The sequence below is a fragment of the Fonsecaea pedrosoi genome, assembly GCF_000835455.1.
Source record: "Fonsecaea pedrosoi CBS 271.37 unplaced genomic scaffold supercont1.4, whole genome shotgun sequence".
Classification (NCBI taxonomy): Eukaryota; Fungi; Ascomycota; class Eurotiomycetes; order Chaetothyriales; family Herpotrichiellaceae; genus Fonsecaea; species Fonsecaea pedrosoi.
In genome coordinates this window covers 2960015-2981332 of record NW_013550612.1, presented here as the reverse complement: position 1 = coordinate 2981332, position 21318 = coordinate 2960015, and the positions used below count along the sequence as shown (strand labels likewise).

The 21318-nt window shown below is 41.4% G+C and overlaps 3 protein-coding genes across 3 annotated transcripts; 1 reads left to right on the top strand and 2 right to left on the bottom strand.

Moving 5' to 3' along the window:
* Positions 1–1521: 1521 nt before the first annotated feature.
* Positions 1522–2769, bottom strand: Z517_06873 (uncharacterized protein; the record flags this gene model as incomplete). Its single annotated transcript, XM_013428612.1, has 2 exons — positions 1522–2550; positions 2710–2769. The coding sequence occupies 2 exons, from the start codon at positions 2767–2769 to the stop codon at positions 1522–1524; spliced, it is 1089 nt and encodes a 362-aa protein (XP_013284066.1).
* A 1114-nt stretch (positions 2770–3883) lies between these two features.
* On the top strand, positions 3884–5100 carry Z517_06872 (uncharacterized protein; the record flags this gene model as incomplete). The annotated part of the gene is made up of 3 exons (XM_013428611.1): positions 3884–4060; positions 4121–4204; positions 4261–5100. 3 exons carry the CDS (start codon positions 3884–3886, stop codon positions 5098–5100), a joined length of 1101 nt encoding a protein of 366 aa, XP_013284065.1.
* A 105-nt stretch (positions 5101–5205) lies between these two features.
* Z517_06871 (uncharacterized protein) lies at positions 5206–5907 on the bottom strand (the record flags this gene model as incomplete). Its single annotated transcript, XM_013428610.1, has 1 exon — positions 5206–5907. The coding sequence occupies one exon, from the start codon at positions 5905–5907 to the stop codon at positions 5206–5208; it is 702 nt and encodes a 233-aa protein (XP_013284064.1).
* Between the last annotated feature and the right edge of the window lie 15411 nt (positions 5908–21318).

The following is a 21318-nucleotide window of genomic DNA, read 5'->3' as shown; positions in this document are numbered from 1 at the left end:
CGGGAGGTTGAATGATGAGAGACTGTGCCGCCTGGTTGGTCGAGGGATAGAAGATGTACCTACCAGGCTCCAAGCTGTCTATATAGTGTCTCTCGCCGGCTCTCACAGACACAGCCAATGCAGTTCAACGGCTCGTCCGGTGAGTCTCCAGGCGAACGAACCATACTCAGCCACAGGACTTGCTGCCTTCCAAGAAAATGGAGCGGCTGTCTGGTGCCGAACTGCCAGAAGTACACCTGCCCGTTCCCGCAACCGATGCAGCTGAGGCGTTCACGAGCATTGGCCGAGTCCAGGGAGGTCCCTGTCCATTCGTCATGGAAATGGCGCAATATGCAGCACACCACCAGAGGCGCAGTGCAGGCTTCACGAACGGATGCATGGTCGCGGGTGTGGCCATGATGCCCCTCAGAGCAGGGGTTTCCAGACATATAGCGTATCAAAGTGTCACAGACCTTCCCCGGCCCCTGTGAGATTCCAGAAGAACACTGCTAGCTTCTTTACGCCAATTGAGGCGGAGATAGGTCATATTGACGAGTAGACTGCGAGAGATAACTGCTTCTCACGACAGAAACGGGCATGGTGAGTTCGGGAGGCCCGTACGCATTGACCTTGACAGGGTTCTGCGGCCCGTCGGGGGTATTGCGTAGCCGGCGCTTAAGAAAGAAAGGAATCGACGGCGTTGTGCACAGACGCTCTTCGTGGCGTAACTATTGTGGCTGTCGAGCTGTAGAGCGACGAAGAGCGAAGAGCGCTCATGCAAGGATCTTCATATGGCGGTTTGCTCTGTACTTAGCATAGCATTTTCGCGTGATGACCCAGGTCACTTGAAGCCTCCATGGGGGTGAATTGCGCCAAGCTGCCTTTTCTTTCTGGCCTGCATCTTTGCGTCAGTAGTAGATAGCCTAGCATGGTTCTCCTGCGGCAATGAAGAGCTCTCAGCTTCAAGGGGGGTGTTAGTGAAACAGCGCCAGTTACACAAGTGAAAAGCCTCAATTGGCCATGGATTGTGCGGATAGTGGAGTCTGAAAGTATGAGAACAAGGTTGTAGTGCTTGTTGATTGGAGTCGTATTGAAAGAAAGAGGTTCGAGTTGGAATGCTAAGAGCCGAGTATGGAACAGAGAAGAAGTGTTGTCGACAAGAAGCGCCGAGTTGAGAGAGGAAATTATTCGGTCTGACAGAGGATTTATGGTTAAATCTGGGCTCTGTCGAAATCAAGTAGCATCGTCAGACAAGATAATTTTACTTGGTGCACCAATGGCAAGGCGAAATCATAAATTTGAGGGGACCAAGTAGTATATGTATATTTAAGGAGTGATTACATTCGATGCGTATATGTACTCTCATAATGCCAAACCTCCGCTATGCTATGCTATGCTATGCTGTGCCGTGCTATGCCCAAAAAACCGCGCAAAATCACAAACCGCATTAAAAAGATATGCTGCCCTGCAGCCCAACTCTTGCTCGCATTACTGACGTTGCTTCGTCTCCTCCATCTTGCCTGTGTCGCTGGCAATCAATGCTCACCAGGCACCAATCAACGTGGGCACGGCCATGGTGATTGTAATGGTTTGACAACCAACACAGTCACTCAAGTTATAGAAGAAGTTGGGGGCCAAGGTAGGTGTGGCAGTGACAGTCACTGTGGCTGGAGAAGGGCACCAATGATGGGTAGTGGGTGACTGGGTAGGAGCAGGATTGCAGTGACCATTGGCGGCCGTCCCATATCCACACCACTGAGAGGCAGGAGTGGTGGTGGAAGTAGTCGAGGTGCTAGTTGAGGTCGGCGATGGGTTGCATTTTCCATTCAGAGCAGTGCCAAATCCACAATAGTGAGTGGTAGTGGTGCTCGCTGTGGTTGGCACGCTGCTGGTGCTGGTAGTGGAGCAGGAGCTGGTCGACGTGCTTGAAGTGCTCTTGCTGGTGCTGGCACTGGAGGTAGAGGTACTGCTGGTGCTCGTACACTTAGTCGTAGTAGTCTTGGAATGTGAGGTCGTGGTAGTGGTAGTGGTAGTGGTGCTGGTAGTCGAAGTGCTGGTGCTGGTGCTAGTTGGAGTGATGCATTTTCCGTCTAGTGCTGTGCCAAATCCACACCAGAATGACGTGGTGGTTGTAGTCGAGACCGGTGTGGTGGTGGTGGTTGTGGGTGTAATGCATTTGCCGTCCAAGGCGGTGCCAAAGCCGCACCAGTATGAGGTCGTTGTGGTGCTGGCTGAGGTCGACGTGCTGGTCGACGTGGGGGTAATGCATGAGCCATCAGCAGCTGTTCCAAAGCCGCAATAGTAGCTCGTTGTGGTGGTAGAGGAAGTAGAGCTTGAGGTCGTGGTTGGCACGGAAGTAGTCGTGGTAGAGGAAACAGAGCTCGAGGACGTAGTTGGGACGATACATGAGCCATCTGCATTAGTGCCAAAGCCACAGTAGTTGGAAGTGGTGGTGGTCTCGGCCACTGGCATGGCCAAAGTGCCAGCAGCAAGAGCTGCAATGAGGAAAGAGACGGAAGAACGCATTTCTGACGACGGGATTATACTTTGTAGATTGTAGATGGGAATGCGCTGTTTTGAGGAGTGTTGCTTGAAGCGAGTGTGGCAAGGAAACTGTTTGGTTCAAACGATTGTGGTAAGGTAACGAGGGTTCAGGAAGTTGTTGCTATAGTTGTTTTGCTGTTGTGATGATGGACAAGACAAACCTTTTCGGCAACGAGAGGCACTCACCTTCTTATACACCATGGTATAGACGAGAAAGCATAGCTTCTCTGGTGTCATCCGAGCCATGGTGACAATCCAGGTGTAGCATTGCTCGCTATGCTGTAAGTTTTCACAAGCTATCGCACTGAGCCTCAGCAGCTATTGTAACGTGCGAGTGGTGTGTTCGGTGCCAAGTCAGATCGCGATTGGTTCGCAAAGGGCAAATCATGCGAGACATCTCCCAAGCTTCGTCAAGGCTGAAGTGAGAGAAATTCTGTGGAGAGAGCTTTCAAGAGTTGGGGAGGCTGAGCACCAAAGAGTCTGGGCTCCAGTTCGCAGGCGCAGTCAGGGGGAGGTAAAAGATGCACCAATCAGCACGTCCCTTACACACTCATTCTAACCGCATGTGGTTGGGGTAGCCGGGGTTGCGGAAAAGTAGTTTATCCGATGCGAGGGATAAGTTCTCAGGTGGTATTTTCTAGTGGCACCCTCAGGAGCTACAGTAGCACCAACACCAACACCAGGCTACGCTTCTCTTCTCCGGATTCTACCTTCTTTTGGACTGAGACATATGGGCACATGACTTGACGTAGTCAGTGTGCTTCTTTCTCCCATGGAGTGACGTTTTCAATAGTGATGGCAAGAATGGGTGTTTCTATTTTTACCCTCTACTCGGTACAGAACGTGACTTGAAAATTCACTCAAGCTATTGGGCGCGGAACATCCACGGAAGTACACAGTACTTGTGCTTGTATTTGACTATCTGACCAAGGAAATGAAGAGAGTCCAGTGGTGGCCAACTGAGACATCAGAACGTGAGCTCGTCAAGGTGTGTGCCGAGTAGTCATAACACTTGAGGCCAGCCAGGCAGAGACGAGGAATGTAGTCACCAAACCAAGAGAAGGCGGTTATGAGAGAACCGGTAAAGCATTGTCGATCCGGGAGCATGACTGCTAGCAGACAGGCTACTGGGCAAAAGTACCGTGTACAAGTAAATGCTGTATTTGTAGGATTCCCTACTTGGCTGCAGGTGGCCGTGCTTTGCCTATTGCCTACCTAGGGGGTAGTCAATTATTGTGCAGGCGCGTCATCCATCTCAACACGTGTCTGCAATTTGTATGGAGAACTCAGTGTCCAACGCCAACAAGGGACAACCCCCAATAAAGTCTTGCTTTCTCTTTCTCAAACAACGATACCTAATATGTTTGGGGCTTTGAATCGCTTTATAGCTCGCCTCGACGGTGAGCCGCCTCCTCGACAAGCAGATACTGGGCCTTCGGATACATCGTATGGCTTTCAAGTCCTGCGAAACACAAATAAAGACCTCCCCATTGAACCGTGGTTCGACTTCATCATAGGCATTAACGGACATTATCTGGTACTTGTCTAGCCCAACAAGAAGCAACTAGGTCTGAGGTGATATGCTGACTCCTTGGAGGACTCGCCCGATCCCGCCCTGTTCACAACCGAATTGCGCAACTGCGCTGGCGGATACTGTTCGCTGGATCTATGGAGCGCAAAGGTACGAGGTCACTTTCCCGCCAGAGTATTGTTTCCATTCCTGATCGGTGCGTCTAGGGTTCAAGATCCCATTCGATCAGTGTTGCCGTTCCTTCTCCCCCAGAAACGCTCGGGCTCTCGCTACAACTCGCCCCTCTCAATTCCACACACAACATCTGGCATGTTTTGACCATTCCCTCCCCGTTGTCACCGGCCCATCAAGCAGGCCTCCTACCGCATAGCGACTATATACTTGGCTCGCCAAGCGGCACATTAAAGGGAGAAGCTGCTCTCGGTGAGCTCGTCGAAGACCATCTCAATCGCAGTTTGGTACTATGGGTCTACAACTCGGAATTTGACGTGGTTAGAGAGGTTGAACTGGTGCCGCGAAGAGGATGGGGAGGCGAGGGTGCTCTAGGGGCGGTCCTTGGTTTTGGCGCCTTACACCGCTTGCCAGTGGGATTGGGAGAAGAGGTGCAGGCACCGGGAGAAAATCTATTTGACGCTGACAGGAAGAGCTCGGAGAATGGGCAACAGGACGTGTTCACCAACACCTTCCAACCTGCCCCTGCTCAGGATCTACCTCCACCTCCTATGGTCAACCTGAATATCCCTCCACCCCCCTTGATGAGCCCAGGAGCTCCCCCTCCTACTGCATCCGCCACCTCCAGAGCACGAAAGGGAAGACACCATGGCGCAGCTGCTCTGGGCAGTGGCTTCGATGATATATTCGCCGAAGGTGCTAAGAAGAGTGCCGAGCGGGACCATGTACCTTCGAGAAAGGGTACGCCGCTTGCCCCACCACCCAAGATCACATCTGCTGGGCCAACACCACATTCTGTCACTCATGACAAAGAGGATCCGCTAGCGCAAGCAGGTGAGGATCTTGGTGAACCTGGGGATGCCGAGGAAACGTGAACTGGCACGTTCGTCAACCCCAACGGCACCCATGGGCAGTCTTGAAGATGTATCAGGGAGGGTGCCCAATCTCAAAGGTCAAGCTTCGGAAATGAGTGCTTTGGCTTATGTACCCGTCGCACCAACCTCATCCTTCCACCACTCCATAAACTCCCGGATTCTGTCCGACCTCTCCTTTGCCATCGCCTTTCCGGTCTCGGTCTTCATCATCCCTTCCAACTTGAGCAACTTATCCTCGAAATGCTGTATCGAGTCCTGAAGACTCCTAGCACCTTTTGCTCCTCCAAAGGTGAAGCAACGAGCAATCCCGATGGCCCCGATAGCATCAAGCCGATCAGCATCCTGAACGATAGCCAGCTCAGGTATGATGTCAATGACGTTCTTAACATTTTGAGGGTTTTTGATCTCAGAGGAATACGATACACCCTCAACCAACAGTTGAATATGCTCCGCATAGCTATGTGGCATACCAGCGTCGATCACTGCCTTTTGCAGAGTCATCTTCTGTTGATCCGTTGTCACATCGACATACTTCTTGTCCTCAACGTCATGCAGCAACGCCCCTAAAATCACACTCAGTGGGTTCAATGCGGGCAAAGCCTTCTGCTTCCGTTCCTCTTCCTCCTTCTCAAGGATCGTTAAAGCATTGCTAAGGACTCGCCGCACATGTCTGAAGTCATGGGATGCGTCAAAGCGTGGGTTCCGGAAGTAGGTCTCAGTGAAGGCGTAAATCTTCCGGACAGTCGAGATTTCGTGATCGGAAAGGCTTGGATACGTGGCTGGATCGACGTACTTATCCTTTGCCATGTTGAATGTCAAAATGGGTGTTGAGAAGACGGACTGAGAAGTGGATATCAAACTCGGAGCGTGGATACCGGCGGCACGCGACCAGAACGATTAGCAGATTGAAATGGAAAAATTTTATCTTAGACCTTGTTCATGCATGATTGGGTTGTTTCGGGAGAGGATCTCTGCCGTGTCGGAGTTCTGTATTACTAGGTATGCAGGGGCAATTATCTATTCCTGTCGGTGAGGAAACTATAAGGATGAAAATCAAGATGACCTGAGAAAATCATTTTTTGGGACAAGGAAACTTGCGTGATGGTGCGCCGTCGATTTACCTCCTCTTGAGTCTTGGCATGGCAAGACCCAAATTACCTTGGCGGGCGGAGATATAAACTTAAACCTTACTTTGGTTGCAACAGAACCTGAGAGATGCTAAACAGCCGGTGTGCTCGCGGCCTTCGAAGTGGCGTCTTGTATAGGTAGGTGATATGTGCATGCCTTGAGTCTTCAGAGACTCTGTTCTTATACGCCACCTCAAGGTGTCACACGTTCTGGACGAGTGCGCTCTACTATGGATGCAGCGCTTACAGCATATGGAAATATGATATGGACACAATTTCAGGGAGAGAGCCGTGCTGCATGAACACAATGTTGAGGAGGGAGACACTAAGTAGACTTATACACGTCGGGATGCAGGCCTTCATAGATAGCTCGATATTGCGAAATCATAATAGCTCTGTATCTGTCCGTGGCCTTATGATAAGCCGGATGAGCTTAGTAATGCCCTCTTCAGCATTCAATCTGCTCCCTCGTTCTTTCAAATAATCAGTGTCTAATATCTTAAGCCTAAGAGTAAGCAGCAAATATCAGACTCTACTAGTTTCATCTGACCCACCTAGTAGTAACGTGTCACACCTTTACAAGTAGCCCTTAGAAATCACTCACGACCTTGAGGGTCCTATTATTCAGCTCCGGCTTCTAAGTCCTTAGCCTACTTTACTGAAACCTTAGAGACCTTATAGGTTAGGCCCTCAGGTAGCCCCTTTACGTATCTACGAACCGTTTCGAGGACCTTATTAGTCTTAGGATCGACAAAATCTATGCGGTTATAACCTCCTTCGTCGTAGCGTCGTACTAGACTCCTAGTTTAATCTCCTTAAGGTTAATAAGCTCGCTTACCGGTACCTTATCACCCTTACGGACTAGGATAACGTTAAAGTATCCACTACCTAGAAGGAGGGAGGCGTAGCTTTTAAGGTCCTTATCGGTTATCGTCGCCGTAAACTGATTATCGGCCTCTACGCGCTCGAGTATCTTATTATGTTTCTCTAAGGCTTTCTTACGGTTCTCGCGGAAGCACTAGTCAGCCTTAACCGCCTCTTTAACTACCTCTTCATCGATACTATCATCATCCTCCTCCTCCTCCTCCTCCTCCTCCTCCTCGTCATCCTCATCATCCTTATCATCATCGTCATCACTATACTCATCACCCTCATCCACCTCTTCTACCTCACTATTAGAAACGGCCTTTATATGACCTAGAGCGCGGGGTACCTAGAGGTAGGTCTACCGAGGTCGTAGTCTAGTAATATAAGGCTAGGTTACGTAACGTATATAACTACCGAAAGAGGAAAGAGACGATATAGCGATATATTAGTATAGACTATATTAATATATTAATATACTATTTCCGGTTACCTATTTAGGATATACCTTATAAGTATATAGCTACGCTTATTCCCCTTTTATAGTTATACTCTCTCGTAGCTAACTTATAATATCTACTTTACTATACTATTCTAAAGTTACTCGACTATTTATACCTTACGTACTCTCGACCTAGCTTATATAATAAAGGAACTGTAACTAAGGAAGCCTAACTACGTTAGGCTATATAGGAAGTAGCTCTAATATAAACGTCTTCCTTATAAATCGGTCTTCTACCTAGATACTTCGCGAATAATAGACTAGTTCTACGGCTACGGAGCCATTATTAACCGTCGAAGAAGAAGGTACTGTTACTTATAGACGGATAAAGACTAGAAGTAGTAGAGTTCTAGTATAAGAGAACGACGGTTAAGTTATAGGCCTACTAGAGCCTAACTAAACCGTATTACCCGTTCCTATATAAGTTAGTAGTGACGGGGACGATATAGACTATTAGTACGAGCGATCGGACGAAAGTAACGATAGCGATAAACTTATAGTCGATATTAAAGACGTTCGAGAGCTTACGGATGTAAAGATAGACGATGGTTCCGAGTGCGAATCTATAGTAAATGATAGTATAACTCTAGAGAGCTTTATTATAGTTGTTCGGAGGACTCGGAGGATTACCTAGATAGGTAATAGATAGGCTCATTATAGGATCGAACCGATAGGTATTACCTATTCGACTATAGAAGACTTAGTGAAACTTAACTATCTAAGAGAGGGGAGAGGAGTGTCCTTATATAGGTAACGAGTAGCGATAGTTAGAAGGTAAAAGAAAACCATCGAATCGCTATTAGTAAGCGATGATGTAAGTAGCTACGCTACCTAGTTATCTTACCTAGCTAAGCTACCTAGCTACGTAATCAGGTCACGTACTAAGCCTAGTTAGGTAAGAGGCCTAGATAGCTATATTCTATACACCCCCTTAAGCTAGTTCTCACCTAGTCTTAGCGAGATTCTAGCTTATTCCTAGAATATCGTTTTTCCTGATAGTCCTACACTAGGCCTATTAAAGTAGCTTATAAAAAACGAAAAGGCTAGACTAGTTAAATAGTCTAAAATAAGTAGGAATCGAACCCCCTTACCTTAGCCTACTTTAATAGGTATATATATAAGAGTTACGAATAAATCTCTTAATTACCTAGAATCTTAATCTATAGTTAACGTACCTCGAAGGTTAACTTTCCTATCTTTAGTACTAACTCCTTTACTTAACCCTTATTTATAGTAGAAGACGAGTAAATGTTAGTACTATTAGGTAAAGTTCCTTAAGGTATTATTAAGGGCCCTTATAACCTAGTTATAAGGGAGTAGGGCGGTCCGACCTTAGCTATTACTTAAGGGATTATAAAGCTCCTTTACTAGTCTAGTATTCTATAGTAATCTACTAGTATAGGGACGCTCTAAGAGTACCTAGATAATAACTATCTTCTATCGACTTCGTCTCGATAGAGGGCCTATTTTTTATCTTTTTACCTATTAGTACTCTTCTAGCCTTAATAGGCTAATTTAGGTCTCTTAAGTCTATACCTTTAATAAAAGTAATCCATTTATCGGTAGTTATAGGCTTAGTTAGACCATCGGCTAGTTAAGCGTCTATAGATATCTAGTTAAGTCTAGATATCTCCTTTTAAACGTATTCGCGTACGTAGTAGTACTATATATCGATATACTTAATCCTAGTATAATATATAGGGTTTTTCGCTAGTCCTATAGCTAAATAGGAGTTAGTATAGACGTTTAGGCATTCTATAGTAAGACTAGGGCCTAGAAGACCTTTTATCTCGCTTAATAATGCCTTAATGTACTATTACTCCTTTATAGCCTCTTTTAAGGCTATATATTTAGCTTCGTAAGAACTTAGCGCTACTATACGCTATAGTCTTAAGTTCTAGGTGTTAGAAACGGCCTTCATATGACCTGGAGCGCGGGGCGCCCGGAGGTAGGTCTGCCGGATGGTAGCCTAGCGATATAAGGCTAGGTCACGTACCGTACGTAACTACCTAAAAGAGGAAAAAGATGATATAGCGATATATTAGTATAGTCTATATTAATATATCGACATACCATTCCTAGTTACCTATTCGGGATATACCTTATAAGTATATAGCTACGTCCATTCCCCTTTTATAGTTACACTCTCTCGTAGCTAACTTATAACATCTACTTTACTATACTATTCTAAAGTTACTCGATTACTTATACCTTACGTACTCTCGACCTAGCTTATATAATAAAGGAACTGTAACTAAGGAAGCCTAACTCCGTTAGGCTATATAGGAAGTAGCTCTAATACTTTAGCTACTACTAATCGGTACGAGAGACGACCTCTATAAGTAGTTACGGAAGATATATAAGACCTACATCCCTAACCGACGAACTCCTCGTACGATAAGCGTTACGCCTATCTCTAGACGATACGATGGTAGGACCTAGTATACTAAGACTAATACCATCGGATACTACTACGATAGAGATAGTATTAACGGCTCCTATTATAGTAGAATTAATGCCTAAGGGTAAGATTAGGAACCTACCTAAGCCCTTTAATAGAGCGTAGGAAAAACTCATACCTTTTATCTACTATATGGATATGTATCTATTAATGAACCTAGGAGACTTCCTAAGCGATATATAAAAGATCCTCTTTATAGAAAGCTATTTCGAAGGAGGAGCCGAGGCTTAGCTCCGCCCGTTCATTAAAGATTATATGGAGAATTAACCGGGCGATAGAGAAGATAAGACTATCGAATTATTTCGAACTTTCTAGGGGTTTAAGGTAAAGGTTCGAAAGGTATTCGGAGTAAGGGACGAAGAAAAAGAAGCGGAACGATAGATTATAAACCTACGCTAAACGAGCTCGGTCTAAGACTATATAATTAAGTTCCGGACCCTAAACGTAGTATTAGGATAGAGCGACGGCGTATTAGTTCCTATTTTTCGCGAAGGCCTTAAGCTAGCGATTAAATGGGAAATGAGGATATATAAAAGTTAGAAGATCGAAGACTAGATCGACGGAGCGATCTAGGTCGATAACGACTACTAGGAATATAAACGTTACGATAATTACCGTCGAGGATTTATAGTAAAAGGATAGAGGTCTAATACTAAGAAATAGAGATAACTATATTATAGACCGATGCTAATAGACCTCGATTAAGCCTAGAAGAAACGCGGAACGGCCTAGAATAAAGATACGAAGTAAAATAAAAAGTCTAGTAGGCTAAAGAATTAAGGGAACTACTATAATTACGGGAAGTCTAGATACTACGTAAGGGAATATAAATCCCCGAAAAAGTAGGTAAATTAAGCGGAACCTTAGAAGAATAAATAGGTAAAGAGATTAGAAACTAAACCCGAGGTAAACGTAGTTTATATAGGAGAATCGGTAGACTACTAGAGCGCGGTAATCCTCGCTATTATACTAAACCGTATCTATATAAAGATAAGGTATTAGAGCGATAAGGAGTATATAGACCCTATATACCTAAAAGGAACTATATTCTAATACTATTATACGGTCTACGAACTAATAGAAGAACTAAAACTAAGGGAAAGGATTTTTTCGATCATCCTATATAATAACCCGGACTATCCTAGAAATTAAGTAGGAGAAGAGGGCTACGTCTATTTATACTAGGAGGGAGACCCGGAAATATAATATATATATAAAATCGAAGAGAGTTAAGCGGAACCTAAAGTTAATATAATAAGCCGAGTTAACCTAAACGAGTAGGAGGAAGAAGACGAGTACCTAACTACGCTTATAATGCTCGAATAGCTATACGAAGAGGCGATTCGGATCGTATAAAGAGTACGAGACCTCGGAGTAGGAGGAACTAAAGAATAACGAGACGAGGTACTCTAGGAAATGGCTAGACTTATGACGAGAATTCTAGAAGAAAGACGAATCCTTAGAGAACGATACGAACGAGCTAGAGTACTAGGACTAAACGACGATAGAATCCTAGAGGTATTCCGTATCTATAGAGGACGAGGTGTCCCCGTACTATATATAGACGAGATACTAGAAGGGGTATTAATTAGAGGTAACTTCGCCTATAATAAGGTAATAAGGTGCCCGTTAAGGAATATACCCTACTATTACGAACGATACCTAGACTATCTATAACTAGAAGCTCTAGGGATGTTAATTAAAGAAGCTAGGGAAGTACATTAAGTATTAGTAGAACGATATAGAGACTAGAACTATAAGGTATCCGACTTACGGAACGGGAGGATAGACTACCTATACTAGCTAAAAAACTAAGGTAGGGACGGCCCGAGGAGTAGGCCGCCTAAGGAAGAATAGCTCTACTAAGGCGCGAGCGGAAGAGGGCCCGTAGGGAAAGCGTAGTAAGGGATTAACTAGAGGAACTATATAGAATAACTATAGCGACTTACTCGCATTTAATTATTTTATATAGAACCCTAGGAGACTAGGAAGTATATATCCTCATCGATTTAGGATGTACCGGTAACATCGTTAACTATCGGATAGCTAATAAACTAAAGGAGTAGAAATACGAGAAGACTACGTCCTATAAACTATTAGGATTTACCGGAAAGGTACTATCTAACGTTATATACGAATTAAGAAGAATTCGATTATCGATCGACGAGCACTACGAAGAAATTAGCCTTAACGTCGCGGAGACGAAATATAATATTATACTCGGAATACTATAGTTAAAAAGGTATAACTCTATTATTAACTAGGTAAAGGTCTAGGTACGGTTCGATAACTACGACTATATAGAAAGACCTTAAGATCGAGAGGTAATAGCGGTATAACCCTTCGAGAAGAAGGAAATTTAGGTACGACCTATGAAAATACTAGCCGAAGTATCCGTATATCCGCTAGAATACGGAGGACTTAAGGAAGTCTTCGAAAAGAAGGTAGGACTTGAGGTACTATCTAAATATAAGCCGTAGGATTATAAGATACGACTCTAGGAGGGGAAAAGGCCTACGTTCGGACTACTCTACTTACTATCCGAAGTAGAGTAATAGACTTTACGTAAATACCTTAAGGATAACCTAGTAAAAGGCTATATTAGACCCTTAGAATTAGAAGTAGGCTATCCGATCCTATTTATCCCTAAGAAGGACGGTAAGGAACTCTAACTATATATAGACTATCGGAAGTTAAACGATATTACCGTTAAAAATGTATACCCGCTACTACGGATTAATAAGCTATAGGATAGGCTTAAAGGCGCGAAGTACTTTATAACGATTAATGTAAGAGACGTATATTACCGTATATATATAAAAGAAGGCGAAGAATAGAAGATAGCCTTTAGGACCCGATATAGTCTATATAAATACTACGTAATACTATTTAGGCTTACTAATATACTAGCGACGTTCTAAGTACTAATTAATAATATCTTACGGAAATACTTAGACATCTTCTACGTCGTATACCTTAACGATATCCTAATCTACTTAAAGAATTATAAGTTATATATAGAATATATTATAAAGGTACTAGAAGTACTAAAAGATCACTAACTACCGGTTAAGTTAGAAAAGTACTAGTTCTATAAACTAAGCGTAAAGTTCCTTAGTTATATCGTCTCGTAAGACGGACTATAGATTAATCTAGATAAGATTAAGAGCGTATTAGAATGGCTAGAACTAACGACGTTAAAGGAACTATAAGCGTTCCTTAGATTCGTAAACTACTTAAGGAAGTTCATTAGAAACTACTCGCGAATCGCAGTACCCTTAATAAATCTAACGAAGAAAGGAGTCGCGACCTTTACTTTAATAGATAATACTTAGGAAGTAATACGGAAATTAAAGAAGGCGTTTACGGAGGCTCCGATCCTTACGATCTTTAACCTAGACCTCTAGATACTCCTTAAGACGGATATATTAGACGGCGCGATCGTCGCGGTCCTAATATAGATAGGACTAGATAAGAAGATAAGACTAGTAGCTTACTTCTTAAGAAAGATGATAGTACTAGAGCTAAACTATAATATATATAATAAGGAGCTACTTACCATTATTAAAGTACTAAAGTACTAGAGAGTATACCTTAAAGGACCGAAATATACGGTTAAGATATACTTAGATTATAAGAACCTACTATACTAGAATACGACTAAAGTTCTTAATCGGAGATAGGTAAGATAGGCGGAGACACTTACTACTTATAACTTCTAGATTTACTATATAAAAGGAAAGGAGAACGGTAGGGTAGACGCCTTAAGCTGAAGAATAGATTATATAGTAGATATTAAACCGACGCCCGTATTACTACTACGATAAGAAGGAGAGTACCTTACGTACGCCTAACCTACTTACGTAGTAGGGGGGCCGTTATATAATACGAATAACGGGTACGATATAAAAATCTAGATAAAGGATACGATAGGATTAGAATAGCCCTAGAAAATATAAGAAAATAGAAAAGTAGTTATAGAACATTACTATAACGACCTACTTATAGGATACCTAGGGACGGATAAGATAATCGAACTAATTACTCGACATTACGAACTATAGAAAGGTATAAGGAAAGATATCTAGGAATTTATATAGAACTACGAAGTATATATATAAGATAAGTATAATAGATATAAACTATACGGATTACTATAACTACTATAGATACTAGAGGGTACGTAGACGTTAGTTATAATGGACTTTATTACGAAACTACTAAAGTTAAGAGAGCTCCTTACGGGTATAACTTACGATAGTATTTTAGTAATATACGATAGACTTATAAAGTTCTCCTACTTTAGACTATACTTAGAGAGCTCGACGGCCGAAGACTTTATATATAAATTCTTAAGAACCGTATTTATAAACTACGGTATACTAAAAGAGATTATTATAGACCGAGATAAGCTCTTTACGTCGAAGTTTTAGAAGGAACTAATAAGGCTATTAGTTACGAAGTATAAATTATCTATATTATTCTACCCTTAAATAGACGGTTAAATAGAGAGAACGAACTAGATACTAGAATAATACTTACGGAAGTACGTAGACTATAGATAAACGAATTAGGTTACGATACTACCGATCGTATAATTCTACTTTAATAACTATAGGTTAGTAATAGGATTAAGCCTATTCTACGCTAATTACGGATTCTACCTAAGACTAGAAGATAATATCTAAGAGAGCCTAAACCTAAGAGTACTAATAAAGGCTAAAATAATGAAAGAAATCTACGAGAAATTACGAGAGATCCTATAGTTTATCGTAAAAAGAATGGTAATATACGTAAATAAAAAGAGGGTCGAGGGACCGCCCCTAGAGGAGGGGGACTCCGTCTACCTTTTACGAAAAAATATTAAGATAAAGCGGCTAAGTATAAAACTAGATTACGTTAAGCTAGGACCGTTTAGAATTAAGGAAAAGATAGGAAAGGTTAACTATCGACTAGAACTTCCTAAGGATATAAGAATTTATAATGTATTCTATATCTCATTACTTAAACTAGTACTAAAGAACGCTAAACTAGTATAATCGCTACCCCTAGACGAAGAAGTTACTACGGAGGAGTACGACGTAGAAAAAGTACTTAGAAGACGCGTTAGGCGTAGTACCCCCTAGTACCTAATTAAGTAGTTAGGATACGACGAGTTAGAGAATAGTTAGGAACTAGAGGCTTACCTTACGAAGGAAACTCTAAAGGAAGCTTAAAGATAATACCCTAAGTAGTTTTACTAGATAATATAGCTTCCTAATTAACCTACTCGACGCTTAGAGCGTCGGACTAAGTAAAGTTAGACTTAACTAGAGCTACCTCTTCGGAGTTAGGTAACTTATCGAAAACACCTAATACCTATATCTTACGATATAATATACGGCTCGAAACCTCCTCTAATCGCTTAAGTTCGCCCTAGAAGGATACGTCCTCTTCCTCGGCTTCCGCGATTAACTTACGAAGGCGAGCGATCTCTTTCCGCTTCGCCCGTAACTTTATAACTAATTATTTCTTTTATTCCCCTACTTTTCGGAATTCTTCTATCGAGAAAGTACCGTTACATTTTCGCTGCTTTTAGAGACATTCGGTATAAGAAGACGACTATTCGCGGTCGTAGTAATAAATAACTCCGTAGTTAACGTACTCGATATAGGCTACTATCGCGATGTTTTCGGAATTAGTAGAAATAGAGTCGGCGAGTTCGATACGACGCTTACTTTAAGTTCTTACCGGCTTTATAGAACGACGGGGCTTAGCTATACGGAAAGATTATATAGTTAGCTATAGAAAGAAAGAAGGACGAGGGACGACGGAGGGTAGGCGCGGCCTACCTTAAGTACGTTAAGGATAACGAATAGGAAGGAGGGGAGATAGTATTAGAAACGGCCTTTATATAACCTAGAGCGCGGGGCGCCTAGAGGTAGGTCTACCGGATGGCAGCCTAGCGATATAAGGCTAGGTTACGTACCGTACGTAACTACCTAAAAGAGGAAAAAGATGATATAGCGATATATTAGTATAGTCTATATTAACATATCGATATACTATTCCTAGTTACCTATTCGGGATATACCTTATAAGTATATAGCTACGCCTATTCCCCTTTTATAGTTACACTCTCTCGTAGCTAACTTATAACATCTACTTTACTATACTATTCTAAAGTCACTCGATTACTTATACCTTACGTACTCTCGACCTAGCTTATATAATAAAGGAACTATGACTAAGGAAGCCTAACTCCGTTAGGCTATATAGGAAGCAGCTCTGACACTAGGATAGAGGAGTACCTCGGAAGATAAATAGATAGCCTATTATAGATCGTCTAGTACCTATATTACCCTCCTAATCTAAATCTATATAGTAATCGATGCTAGTAGAGTTAGATTAATAGGCTAGGCCTAGACCTTTCGTTACCGCTAGGTATTCCTAGACCTTTTTAAGTACTTTAAAGTATAAAGGACTAGAGTTAGATATATATCTAGCGAGATAGTCTACTAGGTAGGCTAGGTTAGGTCTTATCTTCGTTATAAGATATATAAGGGCTCCTATTTACTATTAGAACTCCTTTATATCTTTAGGTTTAGTATCTCCTTCTATAGGCTCGAATTTTAGGCCTATAGAGATAGGGCTAGTTAGCTTTATCTCCTTTTTATCTCTAGGTTTATATCGATTAAGGATTTTATCGATATATCGGCCTTAAGATAGAGATATAGCCCTTTAAGGCCTATTCCTAGTTATCTTAATTTCTAGGAATTCGTCGATAGCCCCTAGATCCTTAAGTTCAATAGACTTAGATAGGTCCTTAAATAAGGTCTCTATCTTTATAGAATCTTTCGATATAACGATTATATCGTTAATATAGGCGATTAATATAATCGTCTAATCGTTATTCGTATAGATAGACTAGTCTATCTTTAATAGGAATAGGCCTAGTCGCTATAATAGGCCTTTAAGGTAGTTTTCCCATTCTCTTCCTAACTATTTTAGCCTATATAGAGCTTTATTTAATAGGTAGACCCTATTAGGGTATTTAGTGTCTTTATAGCCTATAGGCTACCTTATATAGACCTTTTCTCGTAGGATAGCGTTTAGAAAGGCGCTTTTTACGTCCTATTAATAGATCTCGAGGTCTAGATAGGCGCCTATAGCTAGTAGTAGCCTCTAGACTATAGGGTTAACGGTATTTACGAATGTTTCGTTATAATCGATGCCTAGTATCTATTAAAAACCTCTCGCTACCTATCTAGCCTTATAGATAGGGTTTCGATAGGGATCTTTAACTTTAAGAATCTATTTCCCATCTAGTACCTTTAGATCTTTAGTTCTAGGTACTAAGGTCTAGGTATCCCTAGCCTTTAGGCTATCTATCTCTTTTTAATAGGCTAGTCTCCATTTAGATACCTCTAGAGACTTTATAACCTCGAGATAGGTAGGATCGGTAGTTATAAGGGCGTAGTCGGCTTCGTTAGCGTAATATTCGAGTTATTCGCTAAACGATAGGTCTTTAATAGACCTTAGGTCCTCGTTTATAACCCTAAGTTCGTCGTCTTTAACCCTAGAGTTATTTTCGTCTAGTTAACCTTCTAGGGGATCGATTCGTTCGTTATCGATTTCGTCTAGTTAACTTTCAACTAGTTCTTCGTTTAATATCGTATCGATCTACGATTATACCTTATCTAGCCTAGTCAATAGGCGTTCCGGTAGGTCTTTAATGAAGATACCTTTAAGTATATCGATGTCTCGCGCTATGATAGTAGTATATCTAGCGCTAGGCTTAGTAAGCCTATATAGATTAGATCTATATCCTACTAGGATATAAGGACTAGCCCTAGGGTTTAGCTTTTTAAGGGTATCTCGAGGTTCCCTTTTATAAGCGATAGATCCCTAGGTCCTTATATTCGATATAGTAGGCTTTTCCTTATACCTAGTCTTATAGGGGGTTATATAGCCTTCTAGGCTAGAATAAGGAGTCCTATTATATAGATAGGTAGCGGCTAAGGCCGCTTCCCCCTATAACCCTTTAGGTAGGCCTAACGAGATAAGTATCGCTCGTACCTTATTTATAAGTATACGGTTAAAAATCTCGCTTATTCCGTTCTATTAAGGTATATAAGGTACCGAATAGGTCGCTATAACGCCTTTTTCCTTAAATAACGCTAGGAATTATTCGCTTTTATATTCCTTAGCGTTATCTAAGTATAAACGCTTTAGTTTAGCGTTTAATTAGTTTTCCTCTTACGCTAGATAGTCTTTAAATTCGTTATAGACTTAATCTCGACTAGATAGTAGGCGGATAGTAGCGTATCTAGTCTTATCGTCTATAAACGAGACGAAATAGCGCTATTTAAGGAACGTTTCTAGCGTTATAGGCCTATAGACGTCGGAATGGACCTTTTCTAGGACTTCTCGTACCCTAGGTATAGGAATTCGGCTTATTTTCGCGGTAGCCTTTAATTAAATGTATATATCGCAGTCTTTCGTCGATATATCCGATTTAATAGGTATTTCGTAGCCTATTATATATTTAGGTAGTACCTTTAAGGCTATACTACCTATATAACCTATTCGTTAGTACTAGATATCGCTATCTACCGTTATATAGGCGTATTCGGTAGTAGGATAGGTATCGATAGCGATAAGGTTTCTTCTATAATAGCCTTTAGCTATTATAGTATCCTTTATCGATAGGCTAATTAGGTTATCTCCTATAGATATAGAGATACCTTTCTTAGCTAGTGTCCCTAGGCTTAATAGATTAAGTCCTAGTTTAGGTATATAAAGATAATCTTAGATAGTAGTAGTTCGACTAGTTAACCTAAAACGTACTTTAACGTTTCCTTACTACTTTACTAGGATATCTATCTATAATATTCCCCTAGTTTAAGGTCGTTTAATAGAGTTTTAGGTCGCTAAATAGCGCCTTAGTAGTATAGATATACCTACTAGACCTACTGTCTAATATCTATAGATTCTAGTCGTCTAGCCTATCTATTATAGATAGTACGTATTCCTATTTAACTAGTTAACCTTCCTCTTATATAGTTAGAGTAGGTTCCTTTTTAGCCTCTCTAGAGCTAGGTTATCGATTAGCCCTATTAGGGTTAGGGCTAGCCCTAGATAGCCTTAGGCTAGGGTTCTTTTCCCAGTACTTATCGATAGAATAGCCTTTTTTATTATAGTAGGAATACTTAGGTTTAGGGTTACTTTTAACCCTAGTATTTATAGCCATTTCGTAAGATTAACTTTATATCGACTTTAGACGCCTAGCCTCGTCTAGTAGATAGCCGAATATAGCCGATATATCGATCGCTTTATCGCTCGTTCTTAGGTTTTACGTAATTATAGCGACGGTATTCTCGTATTCGGTCGTTAGGTTATTTAAAGTATAGGCTATAATAACCTTATCGGAGATCGCTAGTTTTCGAGCCGCTAGTTCGTTAGATAATCGCTTAATTTTCGTTAGGTAGTTCTCGATAGAACCGCCCGAGGTCGCTAGGCTAGTATTAAATAGTTCCTTATATATAAGGAACTTAGAACTAAAGCCTTTCGGTTCGTATAGGGTCTTAAGTCTATCCTATATCTCGATAGCGCTTTTAAGGCCTTTAACTTATATAAGAGGGCTATCGTCTAGCGCTAGGCGTATAAGGGCGCTAGCTTTAACTAATTTAGCCTCTCTCTTAGCTAGATAGGCGTCGTATTTAGCCTAACTACCCTTATTCGAGTCGTAGAGTATAACGGGATATAGCGCCGATTTATAGCCTTTATCGATTATATAGGCTTCTATTCGTAGTACCTAGAACTCCTAGTTTATAGATTCCTTTAGTCTAGGGACCCTAAACGGGTTAGAATCGCTAGCTATCGTACTAGCGTTCGATCTTAAGGTCTTATAATAGTATAGTGTTAGAAACGGCCTTCATATAACCTAGAGCGTAGGGCGCCTAGAGGTAGGTCTACCGGGCTGGTAGCCTAACGAGATAAGGCTAGGTTACGTACCGTACGTAACTACTAGAAGAGGAAAGAGACGATATAGCGATATATTAGTATAGACTATACTAATATATTAATATACTATTTCTAGTTACCTATTCGGGATATACCTTATAAGTATATAGCTACGCTTATTCCCCTTTTATAGTTATACTCTCTCGTAGCTAACTTATAACATCTACTTTACTATACTATTCTAAAGTTACTCGATTACTTATACCTTACGTACTCTTAACCTAGCTTATATAATAAAGGAACTGTAACTAAGGAAGCCTAACTCCGTTAGGCTATATAGGAAGTAGCCCTAATACTTTAACTACTACTAACCGGTACGAGAGACGACCTCTATAAGTAGTTACGGAAGATAGATAAGATCTATATCCCTAACCGACGAACTCCTTATACGATAAGTATTACGGTTATCTCTAAACGATATAATAGTAGGACTAAGTATACTAAGGCTAATACCCTCGGATACTACTACGATAGATATAGTACCGATAGTCTCTACTACGATAGAATTAATACTTAAGGGTAAGATCGGAAACCTACCTAGACTCTTTAATAGAGTATAGGAGAGGCTTATACCTTTTATTTACTATATAGATATATACCTATTAATAAACCTAGGGGACTTTCCTAGCGATATATAAAAGATCCTCTTTACGAGAAGCTACTTTAAGGGAGGAGTAGAAGCGTAGCTCCGCCTATTTATTAAAGATTATATGGAGAACTAATTAGGTAAGAGAGAGAAGGAAACGGTTAAACTATTCCGGACCTTCTAGAGGTTTAAGGCGAAGGTCCGAAAGGTATTTAGAGCTAGGGACGAAGAGAAAGAAGCGGAGCGATAGATTATAAATCTACGCTAGACGAACTTAGTTTAAGATTACGCTACTAAGTTCCGAACCCTAAATATAGTATTAAGATAGGGCGACGGCGTATTAGTTCCTATTTTTCGCGAAGGCCTTAAGCTAGCGATTAAGTAGGAAATAAGAACGTATAAAAGCGAGAAGATCGAAGACTAGATCGACGGAGCTATCTAGGTTAATAATAATTACTAGGAATATAAACGCTACGATAGCTACCGTCGAGGGTTTATAGTAAAAGGATAAAGGTCTAATACTAAGAAGTAGAGATAACTATACTATAGACTAATATTAATAGACCTCGATTAGGCCTAAAAGAAACGAGGAACGACCTAAAATAAAGATACGAAGTAAGGTAAAGAGTCTAAGGGGCTAAGGAACTAAGGAAACTACTATAATTACGGTAAG